Consider the following 20,387-nt stretch of genomic DNA (forward strand, 5'->3'; position numbering starts at 1 on the left):
CTCAGACACTTATTAGCTAGCTTGTATGCCCTCGAGGTAAATAATAAATTGCTGCTTGCCTCAGTTTTCTTACCTGTAGATGACAATAATAGTAACACCTATTTCCTAGAGTAAAATGGGATATTTGTAAACTGCTTTATAAATTTTAAAATGCTAGTTATTTATTATTGCTGTTCTTGATAATCATTATTTATTTTTATTATTATTGTTAATGATGTTTATTGCCCATATATATAATTTTAGCTACACAAGATAAAAAAAGGTCAGGGTTTTTATGCATAAAATCAATGTATCTCAGATAAGGAAATAAATTCTCAATTGGGAAGAAATCTGCAACAAATATTTTTATTTCTTAATAGTATTTTATTTTATGGAAATATGTTTAAAAGGATTATACATGTTTAACTTATATCAGATTGCTTGCTCTCTTGGGGAATGGGGAGGAAGGGGAGAGAAAGAAAAGAATTTGGAATATAGTCTCACCTGAAAAAAAGTTTTCCTCCTAAAAAATTAGTATTTTATTTTTCCAAATACATGTAAAGATAATTTTCAACATTCATTTTTCTAGATTTTGTGTTCCAAATTTTTTCTCCCTCCTTCCCTTATCTCCACATTCCCCAAGATAGCAAACAAATTGATATAGGTTATATATGTACAATCCTTTTAAACACATTTCTTTATTTTTGCACATGTGGGTCCTTTCCTCTCTTTTATGACCTCTTTGGGATATATAAACCCCACTAGTGACACTACTGGATCAAAGGGTATGCATAGTTTTGTAGTCCTTTAGGCATAGTGTATAAATATTTCTAATAAATTGGAACTAATAAGAATATATGACCAAGAATTGTCCATCAATGAACAAACATTAAAAAAATGAGTAACAGGTTTTAAAGAATTTTCAAACAGCAGTATGAAAAACTGTTCCAAATCACTAATAACAAGACAAATGCAAATCAAAAGAAAGAACTCCAATAGGCCAAATAACAAAAGATAAAAATAGTCCATGCTAGAAGGCCGCTGGAAAGACAGATACATTTATACAGTATTAGTAGAGGTATGAAATGATCAAACTATTCTATAGTTTTGAGAAATCAGTTCTTTAGTTTACATGAGAAATCAATTAAGTTCTTCATACTCTTTGATTCTGATATTCCACGATTGCACATAGACCTTAAGAAATTCATTTTTTAAAATTTTTCTTAAAAACTAGATATTTATGTATTATAAATTATAATACATATATAATTCAAATACATATAACAACATACAAGTACATATAAATACATAATAAAATATAATACATAATAAATAAAATGTATTATAAATTATGAAAAATATATTATAAAATGATTATAGTACTTTTGCAGAGGCAAAAAATTAAGTCTTTATAACAAAACAAACAACATGTATAATAAAAATAAAAACTATTTGGGGGTAGCTGAGTGGTTTGGTAGACAGAAGACTAGCTCTGAAGTCTAGAGCATCTTAGTTCAAATTTGGTCTTAGATATTTACTAGCTGTTTGATCCTGGGAAAGTCACTTAACCATAATTGCCTTTAAAAAAATTTTTTTTAACTTCTCGATTTGTCAGAGCTAATATCATTTAACACTGGAAAGAGTCTTAGAAATTATCTAGTTAAATTCCCTCATTTTAGGTTGAGAAAATTCAGGGTCAGAAAAAGGGGAAAAAGTCAAATAGCAAATGCCAAACCTAGGGTTCACACCTGCACTTAACTGAATGGAGGATGGATTGAAGTGGGGAAGAGACCTGGGGCAAGTCTAGCTCAGAGGTGATACTAACCAGAGTGGTGGCTCTATGAAAAGAGAAATGTGAGAGGTGAGAGAATAAGATTTGACAATAGGTTGAATAAGTTGAATGAGTCTGAGTAAGGAGAGCATAGGATTGAGGTGACCTGGATGACTCAGGAGCATGTTGATACAGAATAAGAAAAGTTGGGAAACTGGAAAGGTTTGAAGAAAAAGATGAGTTGTTTTGGACACATTGTGAGGTGCCTATGAGACATCTGGGGTGAGGTGTCTGAAAGCTACTGGTAATATAGGGCTAGAGTGCAGGAGAGAGATTAAGGCTTGATGTATAAATCTGGCAATCATCTATCTTCCTAAAGAAAATAATTGAAATTTTTGGAGCTCATGATAGCAGCTAGCAAAATAATATGGAGAAAAAAGAGAAGATAATCCAAATCCTTGAGAGATTTCAATGGTTAAAAGATGTGACATGCTGATTCTTTTTATACAGCAAAATAATGGTTTGGTCATGTATACTTATTTTGTGTTTAATTTATACTTTAATATATTTAACATCTACTGATCAACCTGCCATTGGAACAAAAGGTTTGGCAATTGTCAATGCTGTAAAATTACCCATACATATAACTTGTAAATAAAAAGCTATTTAAAAAAAAAAAAAAAAAAAAAAAGGTGTGACATGGATAAAGATCCACTAAAGGAGAAATAAAAGGAGTAATCAACTGAATATGAGAAAAACCAGGAAAGAACAGCATTTATGAAAACCAGGGAGGAAGGAGTATCCAGGATTTGGCAAATACAAAAAGCAACAGTCCCTGTTATTAAGGAGCTAACATTCTAATAGGTTATAGGGGAGGGGTAGCCAGAGAAGTGTGGCTTGATCTTGAAAGTGACTGGGACTGGAAAGTTACTCTCATCCAATCTTCTTATTGCATAGTTCTTTTTTTTTTTTTTAAATAATAACTTTATATTGACAGAGCCCATGCCAGGGTAATTTTTTTACAGCATTATCCCTTGCACTCGCTTCTGTTCCGATTTTTCCCCTCCCTCCCTCCACCCCCTCCCCTAGATGGCAAGCAGTCCTCTATATGTTAGATATGTTATTGCATAGTTCTGATTGGGTCATTCCATTCCTCCAAAATCGTCGATAATTTTTCATTGACTTCCAAATGAAAACCAAATTGTAGCTTGGTGTTCAAGGCTAGTTCTTTTACAACTTTTACCTTTTATCTTTTTATCTTTCCAGTCTGATTTCTTACTCTTCAAAAACCCTGACCTCCAACCAACTATTCCATTGACCAGTCCTCAAATATATCTTGTACTTTTCTTAGCTCTGTTTTAGCTAACATCTATTTTCTGCTGGAAATACCCAGCAGCCTCTAGCTCCCAGTGCCATTATCTCTATCTTTTGATATTTTAGCCATCTTACAATGCACAGATTAATTCTCACCTCGTTTGAGAAGTTTTTCTGGATTGTATCTATTGAAAGTAATGTTTCCTAAATACCTTTGGTGCTTAATATTATAATAGTAATTTAACACTTGGTATATAAAATTACAGAACATCATCGATAAAAGGGATAAAGTCCCTTTTAGTTCATTTAGTCCCATTTAGTTCAACAACAACATCCCATTTTCTATCACCTATTTCTGGAAAAATACTCTCTCTGTCTTCCTCTCACCCCACCAAATATACTCATATTCTGAACCTCCCCTTCACATTCTGCATCAGTCCCCAAATCCTATTTTTCTCCTTCCTCCAGTACAGATGGAAACCCTAAGCAACTCACTCCTGGGAAGGGGATAATGGCTGGAAGGAGATGTTCTGTAATGGAAAAAATGGGAAAAAAGCCAAGAGAAAGATTTTTAAGAGATTTGTTGTTAAGATCAGATCTGAGAATCTTAGCTGGAAAGGAACTGATCTCCCTCTGGAATTTAGAAAAAGAAAAATCAAGAAAGGGAAAGAGGAGAAATAGTAACATACATTGCAACAACAAAATCTGAAATCTGTTTCTAGGGGGTGGTGACAGTCTCACTGTTCTCTGCCCTGGTCAGACCACACCCAGAATATTTTGTTCCATTCTTTCTAGATCCACAGGGAAGGAGGCTAGTATAAATAGGGGTCTAAAAATTAAGTCATAGGTTTGGGTGAAGAAACTTGGGATTAGTTAGCTTGAAGAAAATTAGATAGTGATAAAATAATAATAATAACTAATATGTAAATGAGACTTTAAAGTTTGCAAAGTGCTTTACAATTATCATTTCATTTTATCCTCATGACAAGTCTGAGAGGTAACTGCTAATATTATTGTCCATTTTACAGATTTGGAAACTGAGGCAGAAAAAAGAAAAGTAACTTGCCCAGTCACACTGCTAAATATCTGAGGTCATATTTGAACTCAGTTCTTTTTGACCGAAGGGTCAATGATGTATTTACTTTTTTTTTTTTTTTTTTTTTTTTGCTGAGACAATTGGGGTTAAGTGACTTGCCCAGGGTCACACAGCTAGGAAGTGTTAAGTGTCTGAGGTCAAATTTCAACTCAGGACCTCCTGATTTCAGAGCTGGTGCTCTATCCACTGCGCCACTTAGCTGTCCTTGTATCTACTTCTTAAGTAGAGATTTTCATTCCAGTCTTCAAATCTTGGTGGAGAAGGGAAGAGATGAGAAGTATCTATCATGGAAGTGAGAGTACCCCAAGACAAAAGTAAGCTCAATTGTTGGTAAAAAAAAAAAAAAAAAAAAGTCTCGAGGATAGATTTCAGTTTGAGCTAAGTTTCTATCAACTGAATCTCTCTGAGAATGGCTATTAACCCCAGAGGACTGAGTCCAGTGGGAGGAACCTGATCCTTTGCTAGGTACTATTTTATTCATTGTTCTTGTATCCCTCACACACAGCCGACCAGGAACCATATTAATTATGTTAATATTTATTGAGTGAACTGATCTAGAAACCAACAAAGGTCAGCAAAGTACAACGTTCTCTCATTTTATCCCCATGACCACCCTGGGTGGGGTAAGTATAACAGATTGTCATGGTCTCCATTTTTCAGATGAGGAAACTGCGAATAAGACAAAAGAAGTGATTTGGCTACCATCATCCACTTGGGGACTGTCCCTCTTGCCTGGATCTGACTTTAAATACCTCCTCCTTCTAAGTCAGGTTTTTTGGACACCATCCCATCCTGCGTTGACAGCCTGGGTTTTGAGGACTCCCAGTGTCCAGAAAGGACATGGCAGGTTCATAACTTTGTGCTCACCTGGCACTCGGGCCAATGGGTTTTCCCCCCTGCTTCTCTTCCATGTACCAGAAGTAACTCCCATTACGTTGAGGCTGTCAATTTTCCTGTTGCCCCAGTAGGGCAGAAATTAAGTAGATGCAAAAGTGGTCACCGAAGACAATGGTAGGAAGTCATGGGAGAGAGATTACCAGAGGTGGAATTGTCCCTGGAGGTTGTGTTGACCAGGGCTTCTTAAACTTAAGTTGTGGGCCCCTCTGGCAAGCGTATGTATGGAACTCTTCTCAGAAATGATGTTTTAAAATTTATGAAATACATGAGATGACAATTTTATGCTGCTGGCATAAGCTTTGTGAGCTGGAAATACAGCTAGAAAAATATAAGAACCCTTGATTTAGACCAATCTGTTCATTTTACAGCTGAGGAAACAAGTCACATAAACTTCTCCTCCCGGTCTCTGTAAAACAATGGATGTTTTAAGGTTCACAAAGCACTGCATATGTCCTGTCTTATCTAACCTTCATAACAAACAGTAGGTGATTGCTATAATAAGAAGAACCATGCAAATGTGAACAGGCTTCCTCTGGAGGGAAGCCTTCAGGCAGTAGCTGGATGCCTCTTCCAGATCCTGAATTAAGGGCATTTTTGGGCCAGTACCAGCTGACTTTCTGAAGGCCCTTCTAGTACAAAAGCGTGTGAAATGTCTTAGAGGATAAGTTTTCTTATTTATTGCTAGAAATGTTCAAACTCTGGGTGATCACAGGATCATCTGTCTAGAACTGGAACCTTTTCTGGGTGATGTGCTCAGTTCCCAAAGGTTACCATATTTCTGTGAAGATGGTTACAAGATGTATGTATTTCATTCTAATCCTGCATCCAAATTCCAGTCCATCACAAAATGCCAGGACACCCCAGCAGCATCTGAGGTTCAAGATGACCATGCTGACACTCTATTATCTCTTGACTTGTGTATTTTTACTAGATGTCCCCTATACTTGGAATGCTTTCTTTCTTTACCATCATCTGATTTTCTTCCAGTTCCAGCTGAAATCCCACCTTCTGCAAGAAGCCTTTCCCAGTGTCTCAATTCTAGTACCCTTCTTCTGTTGATTATTTATCCTATATAGAACTTGTTTGTGCATAATTGTTTGCATGTTGTATTCCCCATTAGACTGTGAAAGCTTCAAAGGCAGGAACTGTCTTCTACTTTTCTATGTTAAGAACTTAGTGCTCAGCATACAGCAGGTATTTAATAAACGTTTATTGACTGCCATGTGTACAACAGAATTCAATGTAATCAGAGAAGCTCAAATCTGGGAGGCCTCTTAGAGGCCAACTTGTCCTATCTGGATTTCAACAAGGATCCCCTCAATATACCTCACAACTGCTCATTGAGCTCTTTAAGACCTCCGACCTCCATTAAAGAATAACAGAGTCCTGAGCAAACACCTTTTACTTTGGGATAATAGTTTTTGCCTTCTTATAATTTCTACCCACTACATCTGGGGGGCCTGCCCTCTGAAACTAAAGCAGAACAAGTCAAAAACCTTTCATAAATATGTCCTCCCTGAGCCTTTGCTTTTACATATTCTACAATATTCTCAAGTCCTTCAAGCATCATCCTGACTGCCTACCTCTGGATTCTCCAGGCTGTTGACGTCCTTCCTAAAATGGGGTACCCTGAAATGAATATAAGTGGTCAGACCAGGGCAGAATACAGTGGGCTAACACTTCCCTGGTGCTGGAATTCTCTGTGAAGCAATTGGGAATCACAGAGGTCAAGTAGCCCAAGGTGACATGGTTAGTGACATGGTTAGTGAGTTGCCAGAGGCAGAATCCCTGAGCAAAAAGTCCCCTGAACACTCCTGCTACTTCTCCAGCTCAGAGAAGTTCAAGGAGATGGATATTTTCCTAGAATCTTTCCCTTACCCCATGCCCCCAGTGAATACTCAAGATTCAATATGGGCCACGATTCTTCCCCTCACCCAAACTTTTCCCAGCCATCCCTTCCCCAAATGCCTATTCTGCTAAGGACATCATCATCCATCTACTTGCCCAGGTTTGAAACCCAAGAATTATTCCTCATTTCCAGTCATTTTCCAAATCATCTGATTCACCTTCACACATATCCCTCCTTATCTCCATTTCCATAGTCACTGTCCTAGTTCAGACCTTCTTCACCTCCCACCTAGGCTATTGCAGTGACTTAGGAAGGGTCTTTCTGCTTCCACTCTCTCCCCTTTCCAATCCATCTTCCATCTTCCCTATAGCTACGAAATTACTATTTCTTACACAGAAGTCTATGTCACTCCCCTACTTTTAAAATCTCCAGATTCCCTATTGCTCCTAGGATAAAATACAAGGCGGGTAATTAAATTCCTCCTCACTCTAACTTACCTTTCTAGACTGATTTCAGATTATTTCCTGATCCCCAAATTCAACATGCTGCCTCCCATCTCTGTGCCTGTACATAGGGAATCTCTCTGTCTTTTCTTCCCCCTGAACCATACCTGCGATACATTTCCACCCCTATGAAGCCTTAGCTTCCTTCAAGCCCAGCTTGGATGGCAAACTTTCCTGATGGACCCCAAAAAAGCCCTCTCCCTCCTGAAATTACACAAAGTTGACTTCCCTGTGTATTAGCTTACTTCACTGAAGTGCAGACTCCTTGAGAGCAGGGGCTTCTCTCACTGGGAGCCTTTGCACAAAGATGTGATAACCACCCGTTGGGCACAGGTTGCGCTGGATGGTCTCTAAGGTCTCACCCAATTCTTGTGATTCAGTATTGTCTCTTCCCAGTAGTAAATTCCTTGTATTTCAATTTGGTCTTGATATCCCCAAGCTTATTATATTATCTTATGTATGGTAGGTGCTTAATCAATGCTGAATTGAACCTAATTCAAGCCCTCATTTTACAGATAAGTAAACAAATTCAGAAAGGCTTACTTGGCTGAAATAAACAAGATTTAAATGGCAAAGTCAAGAAAGTCTGGCAAGTCCCAAACCCAGACACCTTTGACTTCCACACACTATCTTGCCTCCTTCTACTTAGCCAGGATGCTATCAAAGGGATTACTATCTGGAGTAGAAAGTTGAACTTGCTTCCTAAGCTCCCTTTCAAGGAATTTCAATTCTATGGGAGGAAATACAGGCTATATATTTGCAGTCAAGTGATCTTGGTTCAAATCCCACCTCTGTATGGCTCCAGCAAATAAATCATGTAATCTTTCTGGCCTCAGTTTTCCTGTCCAAAAAACGGGAATAACAACACTTGTACTACTTACTTGGTGGTACTTGTATTACTTACAGTGCTATCAATATGGGAGTGATTCTACTTAAAAGTTTATTTTCCTCTATTTTTCTGTCTGCAGTAAAAGTTACTTCTGCCTTCAAAATGTTTGGCTTGACTTTGTACTACACTATAACTTCTTATGATAAAGGAAGAGACTCCAAGGACCTTAGAGACCATCTAGTCCCACTTCCCCTACTTGTGATACTCCATTTGCCCAAAGAAGAAGGTAAATTCCTCGAGAGTGAGGGTCTTATTTACCTACTTACCCCCATTCCCATGCCAAGCCCTAGGTCAGATTCTTCTTCCATGGGGATTTTAAGAAAAGAGACCACAAGACAGACTGGAGGAAAGATTTTAAATTTTGGGAAATCATTTTAATCACTAAAATGTCGATCACCTTAAGTGTTGGGCTGTCCTCCTCCTCACCTGTAGCCCATGTGGGAGCTGAACGGAGTGTCTTACCCCTGAGCCACCAGGCCGGGCTGGTGGCTGATACCAGGGACCCCAGCCTTGCCCAACAAAGAGCACTGGCCCTGAAACCAGCTGCATGAGGGAGTGATTGGGCGTGTGACTACCTCTGGAGCCTGCAGCCAATTCCCACTCCTACCCCCGTAGGAGGCAGGATGTTGCAAAGAATCAGGACTCACACCCATCCGGCCTTATCCAAGGGGTGCCGGATGCAGGGCCTCCCAGGGTGGTAGAAAAAGGCAACGAGGTCAGGGCCTGTCTGCTGCCTTCAACAGAGAGGTAGCTTGTGATGGAGGCCATGGGGAAGAGTCCTCTGTAGTTAACAGCCTCTCTCCCTCTTTGCTTCTCCTCCTCCTGGAGGACTCAGTTTGGCCCCAGGACAGCCTGGGCCACTTTCACAAATGGACGAGCAGTCCTGGAGGCCACGGGAGCTGGCCCTCAGATTGAGGATGACGGTGTCCTCTCAGGCATCAGCAGAGAATCCTTCACAACTTCCACCAGGTTTGGTTGGGGGAGGAGGCGCCACCGGACTTGGGCCCAGGTCTGGCAACACACAAGCAGACAGGCGGCAGCCAGAATTCCACTTAGGGCGGCTGAAAGGAAAAAAAATCAGACTCAGAAAATGTCAGTGCTGAAAGGACCTTCCCCTCCCATTTTTCAGAGCATTGAAATAAAGGTTGGAGAAAGATGTCACCTAGTGCCACAAGGCAGGTCAGTTAAGTCCTGGATTTGAACTCACACCCTTTGACTCCAGCTGTAGAGCTCCCCATCTCTCCGCCCTGCACCTCTACCCCTGGTCATCCAAAAGACCTCCACCAGAGGCACAACCCCTGGGCACACTAGCAAAGGTCACTTTAGACTGCTAACAGACATTGCTTTGAAGTCTAGGAACTCCCAAAACTCTCAGGGAGAAGGTGAAGAGGGAGCTGTTCCAATGGGACAGGGCAGCAAAGAAGGGCTTAGTCCAGATTTCAAGAACATGAAAGAAAATAAATAGAAACATGGAGCCTGCATGAAAAGCACACTGGGCACTGACAGCAGAATGACCTGTATGTAGCTGGTAGGAAAACCAAGAAAATTTTCCTTTTTTTCTGCTTTTGTTTTGCCTGTTTTTTTTTTTTTTTAATAACAGCTTTTTATCTTTCAAACAAAGCGTTTTCAACATTCACTTTTGCAAAACTTTGTTTTCCAAATTTTTCTCCCTTCCTTCCCCCCATCCCCTCCAAACAGCAAGTAATCCAACATAGGTTAAACATGTGCAGTGCTAAGAACATTTCCAACTGGACTTCATCTTCTAAAACTCCCTCTGTATTCTACAAGTTGGCCTCAATTCCAAACTCTACTCTGCTCAGGCACTTCTGCCCCTGGGGCCACTCTCTCCCTCTGATATCAGGGAACCTCTCCCTGATCTTCCATAAAAGAAGGAGGCTTTGCAGCTTCTGCATGTTGGCTTCTTCCTTTAGATTGAAAGCTTTTTGAGAGCAGGGGCAGTCTTAGGCTTAGCCAAGCACAGTTCCCTGGCAGTAACGGGTACTCTGGCAGTGTTTACTAACTGACTCTGACTGGAACAAAGGGATTTTTTAGCCATGCAGGGGAAAGGAGGAGAGTAAAAGGACAGGGACTGGATCATGACTGAAAATAGAGCAGAAGTAGCTCAATCCTTAGTTGGCTTGTTTTCTCTGCCAAGAAGAATGAGCATCAGACTGGGAAGAACATTGAGAAGAACAGAGAAAGTTCCGCCAGCCTGGAGAGAGGTAGATGTGGGCTGATCTTCACAGAGGGATAGAGAACAGAATTGGCAAACTACAGGCCAACCAAGAGAACTTTGACTCTTCATGAAAGTCTACAGCATGTTATGAAAGGGAATGCTTATGAACGTTAAGGGAATAAATGGCAACTACAAAGAAGCAACACAGATTTATCAAGAATAGATCATGGAGATGAATCTCAGGCTTTTTTAACAGCTATTAGACTGGTAGATGACAAGTAGCTTACTTTAATATTAAAAAAAACATATTTGACAAGACAAAGTGTCCACACTTATGGACAAGACAGAGAGATATGGGTCAGATGATCACACAGTAAGGTAGCCATGGAACTGGTTGAATGGATGGCCCCAAAGAGCCATTGTTAATAGTTCCATATGAACTTTGAGAAACCTCTCCAGTCACATGCACTGGGGATCTCTGCCTGGGCCTGCATGATCAATGATCTGGATAAAAGCAAAAACGGCATGCTTAGCAAATGTGCAGATGATATAAAGCTATCACTTTAGATGATGGGCAGGATAGAGCAGACCTTGGCAGGCTGGAATGTTGGGCTGAATCTAATAAGATGAATTTTAAGGGGACAGATGAAAAGGTTGATACTTGAATTCAAAATACCAACCAGATGGGTGCCGTAGGCTTGATGACAGTTCATCTGAAAAAATCTGAGGGTTTTAGTAGCCTGAAGGTTTAATGGGTCAGAAACATACTCCAGCAGCTAATGTGATCTCGGACAAAATTCAGGAGCACCCAAGATTGAGGCCTAGAGAGAGCCAATCTTGTGTTCTCTGCACTGCACTGGTCAGACCAAATCTAGCCTACTGAGGGCGGCTCTAGGTACCACAGTGAAGGAAAGATATTGACAAACTGGAATGTCCACCAGAGAAGGGAAATCAAGATAGAAAAGAACCTACAGATTGTAACAATAACCAACTTATACACTGTTACTTTTAAGGTTTACACAACATCCTGCATATTCTGATATTTGATCCTCACAACAACCTTGATAGGTAGATGCTGTTATTATAATGATTTTACAGTTGGGGAAACTGAAGCAGAATTTTTTTGTTTATAAAGTTCCTTGCCCAGGGTCACACTGTAAATACACATCTGAGCCAGGATTCAAACTCATAGGTTCCTTATTTAAAGTCTAGTCATCTATCCACCATGTTACCCAGCTATCTCAAGAAACTCCATTGAGAAAATTTACAATGTTTATTAGATTAGAAAAAGGAAATCCTGGAGGGAGACTGGAAGAGTTCATATGTGGATAAAGGCCTGAACTTGCTTATTTTCTCCTAGAGGGCAGAACTAAAAGCAATGGACAGAGGTTGGAGTAAACCTGCTTAGATGTCAGGAAAGTGTTCCTAGCAAGGAAAATGGGTTGCCCCAGAGGTGTTTTTTATCCCTCATTGCTAGATGACTACTTGTTGAGGAAGTTGTGGAAGGGGTTCGACTTAGATGGCTTGCAAGACTCTTTCCAACCCAGAGTTTAGTACTGGCAGGACCTAAGTCACAACTGACAGCTGAGCAGGCCCCAGGGCTGCCCAAAAGGCCTTACCTGCTGCCATGACCAGGCCATACGCGCTTCGTCTTTCCGAAGGTGTGAGGCTTCCACGACCTGGAGTGGTGTTCTGGTCCTCAGGAGCTTGTGTCACCCCTGAAATGGAAGCATCCTCAGGTCAGCCACTCCTGAGCCCCCCCCCCCCCATGGTCAGCTACATCTAAAGCTAAAGGCATTGAAGGCTACCTGCATTTCTGAGCCTGAAAGTACCACCAGGGCATACCCACCTGAGAGAATAGGCCAGAACTAAATAGGTATACAGTTACATGCTCCTTCCCAAACTGGAGCTCCCGATCTCACTGAGGGTCAGAATCAGTGAGAAACTGGAATGTGAGTCGGAGGTCTCCCCCACTCTCAGCACTGCTTCTTGCTCCATCACTACTCTATCAGTTCTTATTGTCCAGTCTCTGCCTGGAACAAGGCAGTGCGGAAAGAACCAAATCAAAGACTCAGGGAATTTCTGGTTTGGAAAGGACCTTAAAGAAAATTAAGTGATATTAAAGAGAACAACACAGAGAACAAAAAAGGAAAGAAGGCTGCCCAAGACCACAAAGCCCAGTCAAGGTGGATGCTTCAAGGTCAGCACACTTTCCTGGGCCTGGCCCTTCTACCTCTCTCTAGGCTGAATAAAAAAGTACCTGAAGGAAGCCTCCAAGAAGTGCCTTATGGCATTCTCTGTCCTCCCCTCCCAGAAGTGTCAGAGCCTTCTCAGAGAATACTGCAAATGCTGAGGACACCATGTAATTCCCAGCAGCTGAGCGGGCCCAGGCCCAGGCCAGAGAAAGGAGTGTCCAGGCCAGCAGCTGGCAGCCCAACTCTCAAAGTGAAGATTCTCTACAAGGTGCGCAAGAAGCTGTGACCACCTCAGCCCTCCACCCACCACAGCAGAGAAAATCTGGGCATCACGTGGAGGCGCGACCATGAAGGTTCCAGACTTGATGGAACCAATATTCTGAAAGCTGACTGCAGAGATGCTGCCCCCACTTAGAGACACTTACCGGTGGTCACAGTTATCCCATTGATGCTCAGAGTTCCTGAAGGGACAGCACTCCCATTACCTGGGATGGGAGACACAGCTAAGGTGGCAGCTCCTGTTGCCCCTGCAACAAAACCAGTCTGCCTCAGGTCAGCAGCCTCGGGGAAGATGGAACCGCAGATTCTTCAGAACCAGAAAGGAGACGCTGCCCACGCTCAGGGACACTTACCAGTGGCCATTGTTACCCCAGTGGTAATCTGATTTCCTGAAGGGACAGCACCTGGAGTGACAGACTCAGCTAAAGTGGCAGCCTGATTGGAGGGAGTTCCTGTTGTCCCTGCAATGAAACCAGTCAGCCTCAGTCCCTATGGAGAGATCTCCTCTCTTTCACCCTGGGGTTTCTCTGACTTTATCATGTCCTGGGAAGCACGTTAGTGGGAAGATCTCATCATCTTGCTGTGGAACTTTACTTCATCTGACCCTTGGGCCTTCTAATTGGAAGATGGAGCCATGAACCACACACCACCCCCCCAGTCCATCCCCCCACTCAGGGAGGGAGCTCATCTCAAAACTCAAAACATCTTTCTCACTGGGCTGAACAACTTCAGAACTTCTCTGACTGACTCATTCTCTATTCCCCCAAAGCAAGTGCTCCTCCTCACTCCTAAACTTGCAGCTACTCAGGTTAGATTATAAATTCCTTGAGAGCACATTTTCACATTTGCACCCACTAACTCTGACACCTGAGACCAAAGGATGGAGGAATCCAGTGGCCTGAGGGACCCAGACCAGCGCTGGCCAGATCTAGACTCCCTCCCTAAATTGTAAGTCTCCCACTGATTCCCATGGTACTGCAGCTGGCTGGGATTGGAAAATAACCTATGTTTCCCAACATCCACTGTCCAGTGTCAGCCTCCATTTTATTCTATCTTAGCACCAAAGCCAAAGGGCGTTTGAAAGTCTCTCCTTCCTGAGGCATCCAAGGTATAAGCTCTTAACTTCTCCCTTCCTCTGGTACTCTAGCTGACTGAAAGGGCAAGCATGTGCACACATACCCCCCCCATGAACACTCACCACAATGATGTTCGTCAATGCCGCTGGCACAGTCTGGGTGCCCATCACACACCCATGCATGTGGAATGCATACCCCTGGGGCACACTGGAACCCTTGCCTGGCACACCCCAGTGAGGGCATCTTTGAACGGCGCTTCCTACAGTCCACAAGCCGTTCATCTGTGCCATTGGGACAATCGTTGATTCCATCACAAAATCGATATTCAGCCAGGCAGGGAGGTGGGGGACAGCTGGCTTCAATCCACAGGTCAACACACTGGGGTCCCTCACATCTGAGAGGGGAACACGTCTCAGAAGGGCACCGCTCCTCCCCCTGGGCACAAGACTCTACTCCTATTTACAGGTAAAAAGAAAGGTTACAGATAACCTTAATGGAGATTGTTACAATAGAATTAGGTTACAAGCTAAAGTAATTGTATTGAAAACTTTTCCCCAAGACTTGGGGACCATGAGAGAGAATGTGGAGTCCAGGGAAAGGTGGGATGTCTTTAGTAATCGGAATGAGGGAAGGCTAATGCTGGATACTCTCTTCAGACTCTGTAGGGCTATAACTGACAGAACCCACTTACTCTGGCCCAGACAGATTAACCCATGTCCTCTCGGTTAGTCTTTAGTATCCTTACAGGCACTTTCAATCCCTTCTCCACAACACAAACATAATTCTTTACTTGCCTAAGGGCAAATTACAAAGAAGGAATGCAGCACAGAAAGTTGTGGAGTCTCAAGGGGCAAAGGGGTACGCATACAATTGTTGAGCCCAGCTCAGTCCTGCTCTGGGCTGAGTGACTTCCCTGTTATCGCCTACTTACGGCAGGAAGTTTCATCTCTGCCATCTAAGCAGTCCTTGTCACCGTCGCACAGCCACTCAGAGGGGATGCAGATGCCACGGCCACACGGGAACTTTGAGGGTGGGCATGGCTCCTCAGTACCTGGGAAACAGGGGCAAAAAGAAAACCTAAATGAAAGGACATCCCCAGGCTAGCCCAAAGCAGTGCAGCCAGGATGGCCGATAAGACAACAGAACATGGTGGGGGTGAGAATGAGCCTGACTTGGAATCAACAGCCCCTGTTCTTGACTCCCAGCTCTACTCCATAAAGCTCTAAGCTTCTTTCTTGGATTATTGTTTCTAAAATGGGAAAGTGAGAGGAAGAGAAGGAAGAAGTGAATGAATGGATGGAGGGACAGATAAATAACAAAATAATGTCCCAGGCCTCATTAATTTCTCCTAGAAAAGCCGGATCTTCATTAATTGTAAATGCATTGGTTGCAAAGGTAGAACTACTGACAGCAAGGAAAGATTCTTGAGTTTTGTTTTCTCCTGGAAGCTATTGGACCCCTTTCTAACTCATTTCTCCCTCCTCCAAATTACACAAGCTTTCCCTTTCAACATGTTCCCCCCTAAACTGAGTGATCCAACTATTATGGAGACTTACGAGGGAAATGGCTAGCTCACTTGACCTGATTGAGCCTTAGCAGCAGCTTGACCAGCTGAGGCCACTGCACCATCTTTCCAAAGTGGGGAAGGGATTCCTTGGGATATATGCCATTTCTAGTGAAGGAGCTTGGGAAGGGGGAAGCTGCAGGACCACATCCCACAACTAGATGAGCTGCACCAGAACAGAGAGCCAGCATGGTACAGCAAAAAGCGTACTGGACAGAGAACACTTTAGACCAAAATCTAAAGCAGTTTCTTAAAACTTATTCCACCCACAATCCCTTTTTGCCAGACATATTTTTATGTGATTATGGGTACTAAGTATATAAAATATATCTATATATAGGTACATGCCTACATGTAGCTAAATAAAATACATATACAAATCAAACATTTACTGATAATAAATCATAAAGAAATTTATTTTAAAACAAATTTTTGGTACACATATGATTTTACTATTTATTAAAGATGAAAACAAATCTACATAGTAATGAGATGGATGTATTTGTTTATATTTACATAAATAATTAAATCTTGGCAGAATATTTGATGCTTTTTACTGTTGACAATTTTTTTTTGTGACCTCCACATTCATAATCCCAGATGGGGTCTCTACCCATAGTTTAAGAAGCTTTGGTTTTCAAATCCTGCCTCGAACACTATCTATACAACCATAGGTAAGTCACTTCTCTGCTTCAGTTTCTTCAGCTATAAAAAGGGAATAAAAAATAGGTGTAGCTACTATTTACATAGTACTTTAAGTCTGCAAAGCAGACTTCATTTGATTCTGGAAGGGAAGTATTATTATCATCCTCATTTTATACATTAGGAAATTGAAGCAAGCAGAGATCAAGTGCTTTACCCAGGGACCCACAGCTAGGCAGTGTTTGAACTTTGTCTTCGTGATTCCAGGTACAGCTTTTTATCCATCGAAAGACCTAGCTGTTAATAATAATACTTACCTCACACAACTGCTATACACCTAAAATAAAATATTGTACATTAAAGTGTTTTGAAAACTATAAATGACCTTATAAATGTCTATTTTGGTTATTATTAAAGTTAGTAAAATGGCACACACCTGGGCAGAGAAAATGGAGATTATCAAACTAACTCACTTTATTGAGGACTGGATTTAGAATTAGAGTGAGGAAGTGATTTACATTCAAGGACTGAATTTAAACCCACATTTTCTAACTTCAGAAGTTACCATGGCCACCCCACACTACTTTCCAAATACATGACTCCCAGAGTTCATCTTTTTATACCTGTCCCTTATTCACAAGGAAGCAGAAAAGTAGAAGTTCCCCCTATTCTCAGCCCTGCATTCACTTGTCTCTGTCTCCCCAAAACTCACAAACTCAGTTGCCCTCACAGAAACTCTTCACAGAAACGCTTCCGAAGTCTGAGAACCTGCTGTACTTCCTGGAGGGAGGGGGAAGGTACCTGCCCCAGGCCACATCTCTTCCTCAACAACCAGGTGCTGTTCCCAAAGAGAGGTGCCATCAGGGGGAAGCAGGAAAAGAAACAGGACTATCTCAGCCCTGACCCTCTTCTCTTCCGGGATAACAGCTTCCTGAATATAGGAAGATTAATCAATAAAGGTTTCTGACTAGATAGAACCAAGAGTTATGAATGCAGGCAGAGCTAAGCCAAGCCAAGCTACCAGCTGCAGTGATTTGTCCATTTGTTTTCTGAATGGACAAGGCTCTCATTACCTGATTTGGGGGGCACAGTAAATAAGGTGTGATCTCCAAAAGCTTTCAGGACTATTGAAATGGAACCAGCCCCAGCTCAGCAATTCTCAAGGAAATGGGAGTCTCAGCCCCTGTACCTGACTGCATCTGGGCTAAAGCTCTGAATCTTAAGACTACCAGCACTGACCATGGGAAGCATCTCCACAGGAGATGTCAGAGCTCTAAGATGACCCGGAGCCTCGCCAAGCTGAGGGAACCTTCACAAATCCTAGCCAGTGCCTCTCCTCAAACTAAAGCCCTTTTCTTGGTACCAAAATAGGGAGCAGAGGCTGTACTCTACCCAGTCAGCTCTTCATGTCCTATTCCTGCCTCCTCACCACCTGAAATTTCATCATCATGCAGACTAATTTATAACCTCCTCAGCAACTATTCCCTAGACTGGAGTGCCAGTGGGAGAGCAAGAAACTTCAAAGAGTCTTCTTTTATAGAGAGCTTGGAACTTTGCAAATAATAAGTGTTTATTGTCTACTATCATTGTCACTCCCACCACCCCTACCTTCTCTTATCTCCTACCTTTATTCCATCTAGGTGTACAGTCTCATCCACTAAACCTCATCTCCTAGCCACCAAGGAGAGCCAAAGGATGCATCACACATGGACTCCTTTCCACTGCATCTCTCAGCAAAGGACTCAGGGCTCTCTCCAAGTTTCATTAACTAAATTAAAAAGGGATAAGCACACACATACATAAAGGTGCACACATGAACACAGGGATGCACATGTGCTCCTTCGTTACCATATTGCTGGGACAGACATCTTATACCCTAGAAGAAAGGAGGCCAAAAAGCTCCACAAAACAGGGGGCTTTACAGAACCTTAATTTCAACTGCTTTGTTTTACAGAAAGGGCAAAGGAGGTCCTATTTACTCAAGATCACCTACTGAGTTAAGCACAAAGTTGGAGCTTGAACCCAGGCTTTCTGACTTCCAGGGGCAAGGCTCTTTCCAAAAACATTTTGAGTATAGGTTTTGCCTTCCCACTACAATCTTCTTACATAGCAAACTATCTCCCATGGGCCATTTAAACAGTTGCCCCTATTTCTTCCTCAGTCACCTCCAGTTCTGCCAAGCCGAATGTTATCTACTCCCCATGGCCCAGCTCTGGCCTGACTTCTCTGAAGCCTTCCCAGATGGATCCAGCCCAGAGACCCGACTTCTCTAGCTCCTATTATATTGTGACACTGAACTCTTTATGAACAAAGACTTCCTTCTCTAACTATGACCAGAAGGCAGAACCCAAACATTCTCCCCATGCTAAGGATATCTCAAACAAATCATAAAACCCATGATGGAGAGTGGCAGCAGTCCAACGACTTTCCTGGAGAGAAAACAGATGCAACTTGTAAGCTGAACAGGAATATGGTTGTTAAGTTAATTTTTGAGGTTAGTGAACAAGGCAAATGGTGGAGGGAGAAGAGTTCTAAAAATCAACTACCATTCCCACCTACATAAAGACTCGTAGTTCTTTAAAGGGGAATGAAACCAAAAGATATATAAGAAGGCTTCCCTTCCTCAAAAAGTCTTTTACTTCCCATACCTGTTTCCTCCTCTGTAAAACAAACTCATCAATTCTGCAGTCTGTATTCCTCCAAGAGCTCTTTCTTCCATTAGCTCCTAAAGGACAGGGACTCTCTTGCCTCTATTTCTACCTCCAGAGCTTAGCACAGTGCCTGGCACATAGCAGGTGCTTAATAAATGTTTACTGAATTTAATTGAATGGAATAATTTCCCCAAGGGTCTGGGTGGCTTTTAGCAGCACAGGCATCCCAGGGACCTATCAAACCAAACCCCCTCATCTTCCAAAGGACAAGGGAACTCAGGTCGCAGAGCTCCCCAAGGTCACAGAGGGAGTCAATGGCTGAGCCTGTACGAGGGCCCCTCATCTCCTGCTTGCCGGCCAGCCTTCAGGATAATGCCTCTCTTTCCAACCTGCCTGAGCTTCCTGGCAAAGGAGAGTGGCTTAGTCTGGAATGTCCACCCTCCTCACCTTTACTTTATTTAGAAGGTTAAGATCAACTGCCACTTCTCAGGAAAAGCCTTTGCTGATTCTCCAACTAGCTGGTAGTTATCTGTGCACGTGCAGAATACAAGCTCCCTGGGGGTGGGGCTGCCGTGTACCATTTCTGTCCCTGCCTTACCCACGGAGGTTCTGTGAGAATGAAGGGGATGTGAGGAAGGGGGCTGGGCTGACTCAGGAAGCTGGCAAGACATAAGTCGCACGATTCGCAAAGGGGCAAACAGGAGGAGGCGGCAGCTGAAGAGACACGGGCCTGCCGAAGGGAGGAGGAAGCCCAAGGCTGGCCGCTGGGGCTGGGGGCCTCGAGGAGCCGCCGCCTGAACCCTGCTGACGCAGGAGGCCCGGCTGGATGACCCGCCGCGGGTCCCGCCATCCCTCAGCGCCTCCTTCTAGGGTTTTTCCAAAGCCTACAATGGAGGATGTGGTCCAGATGACCCTCAGCGTTCGTCCATTCTGAACTTTTTCTCAGAGCGGGGTTTCTGAGCTGGTTGGGCGGTGGTCACAAGGTCATTCGTCACCGAGGCCCCTGAGGCCCGCGACCCCTCAGCCTGCTCCTAGTCCGCGCTCAGCCGGCCAGCAGCACCGGGTCCCAAGCCATGTGGCGGCGCTGGGGGGAGTGACCCTGACTGATGGGCACCAGGACCAATAGTGGGCTGCGGTGGTGGGAAGCGGGGCGGGCTCGGGGGCGGGGTCTGGAGGTCGCCGAAAGAAAGCTCTTAGCCAAGACTAGGGGAAAGGGCAAGGGACTGAAAGGACGGGGCTGGGCTCACCTTCTCGGCGGGACAGGCTCCAAGACTGCGCGGGGGTCGAAGGCAGGCTGAGAGTCAGAGCTCGCTGCAGTCCTGCCAGAAGCAGCGGCAACAGCAGCAGCAGCGCACGCGCCATTCCCCGACTGACTGTCCAGCAGTCCTCAGCTCGTCCTCTCTCCGCCCCCAGCCGCTAACTCGCGCACGCGCCCCCCTCCTCGTTCCGCCGGGACTAGCGGGAGGTAGAGCGCATGCGCAGTCCCGACACCTCACGCCTGGTACC

At 43.3% G+C, this 20,387-nt stretch overlaps 1 protein-coding gene across 1 annotated transcript; it reads right to left on the reverse strand.

Annotated features, from left to right (window-relative positions):
- Window positions 1-8,650: 8,650 nt before the first annotated feature.
- CD320 (CD320 molecule) lies at window positions 8,651-20,344 on the reverse strand. The gene is made up of 7 exons (XM_051972468.1): window positions 20,129-20,344; window positions 14,956-15,075; window positions 14,147-14,479; window positions 13,302-13,409; window positions 13,095-13,196; window positions 12,094-12,192; window positions 8,651-9,359 (listed from the first exon to the last, which is right to left on the reverse strand). The coding sequence occupies exons 1-7, from the start codon at window positions 20,241-20,243 to the stop codon at window positions 9,205-9,207; spliced, it is 1,032 nt and encodes a 343-aa protein (XP_051828428.1). The 5' UTR covers window positions 20,244-20,344; the 3' UTR covers window positions 8,651-9,204.
- Between the last annotated feature and the right edge of the window lie 43 nt (window positions 20,345-20,387).

The sequence above is a fragment of the Antechinus flavipes genome, chromosome 1, assembly GCF_016432865.1.
Source record: "Antechinus flavipes isolate AdamAnt ecotype Samford, QLD, Australia chromosome 1, AdamAnt_v2, whole genome shotgun sequence".
NCBI lineage: Eukaryota > Metazoa > Chordata > Mammalia > Dasyuromorphia > Dasyuridae > Antechinus > Antechinus flavipes.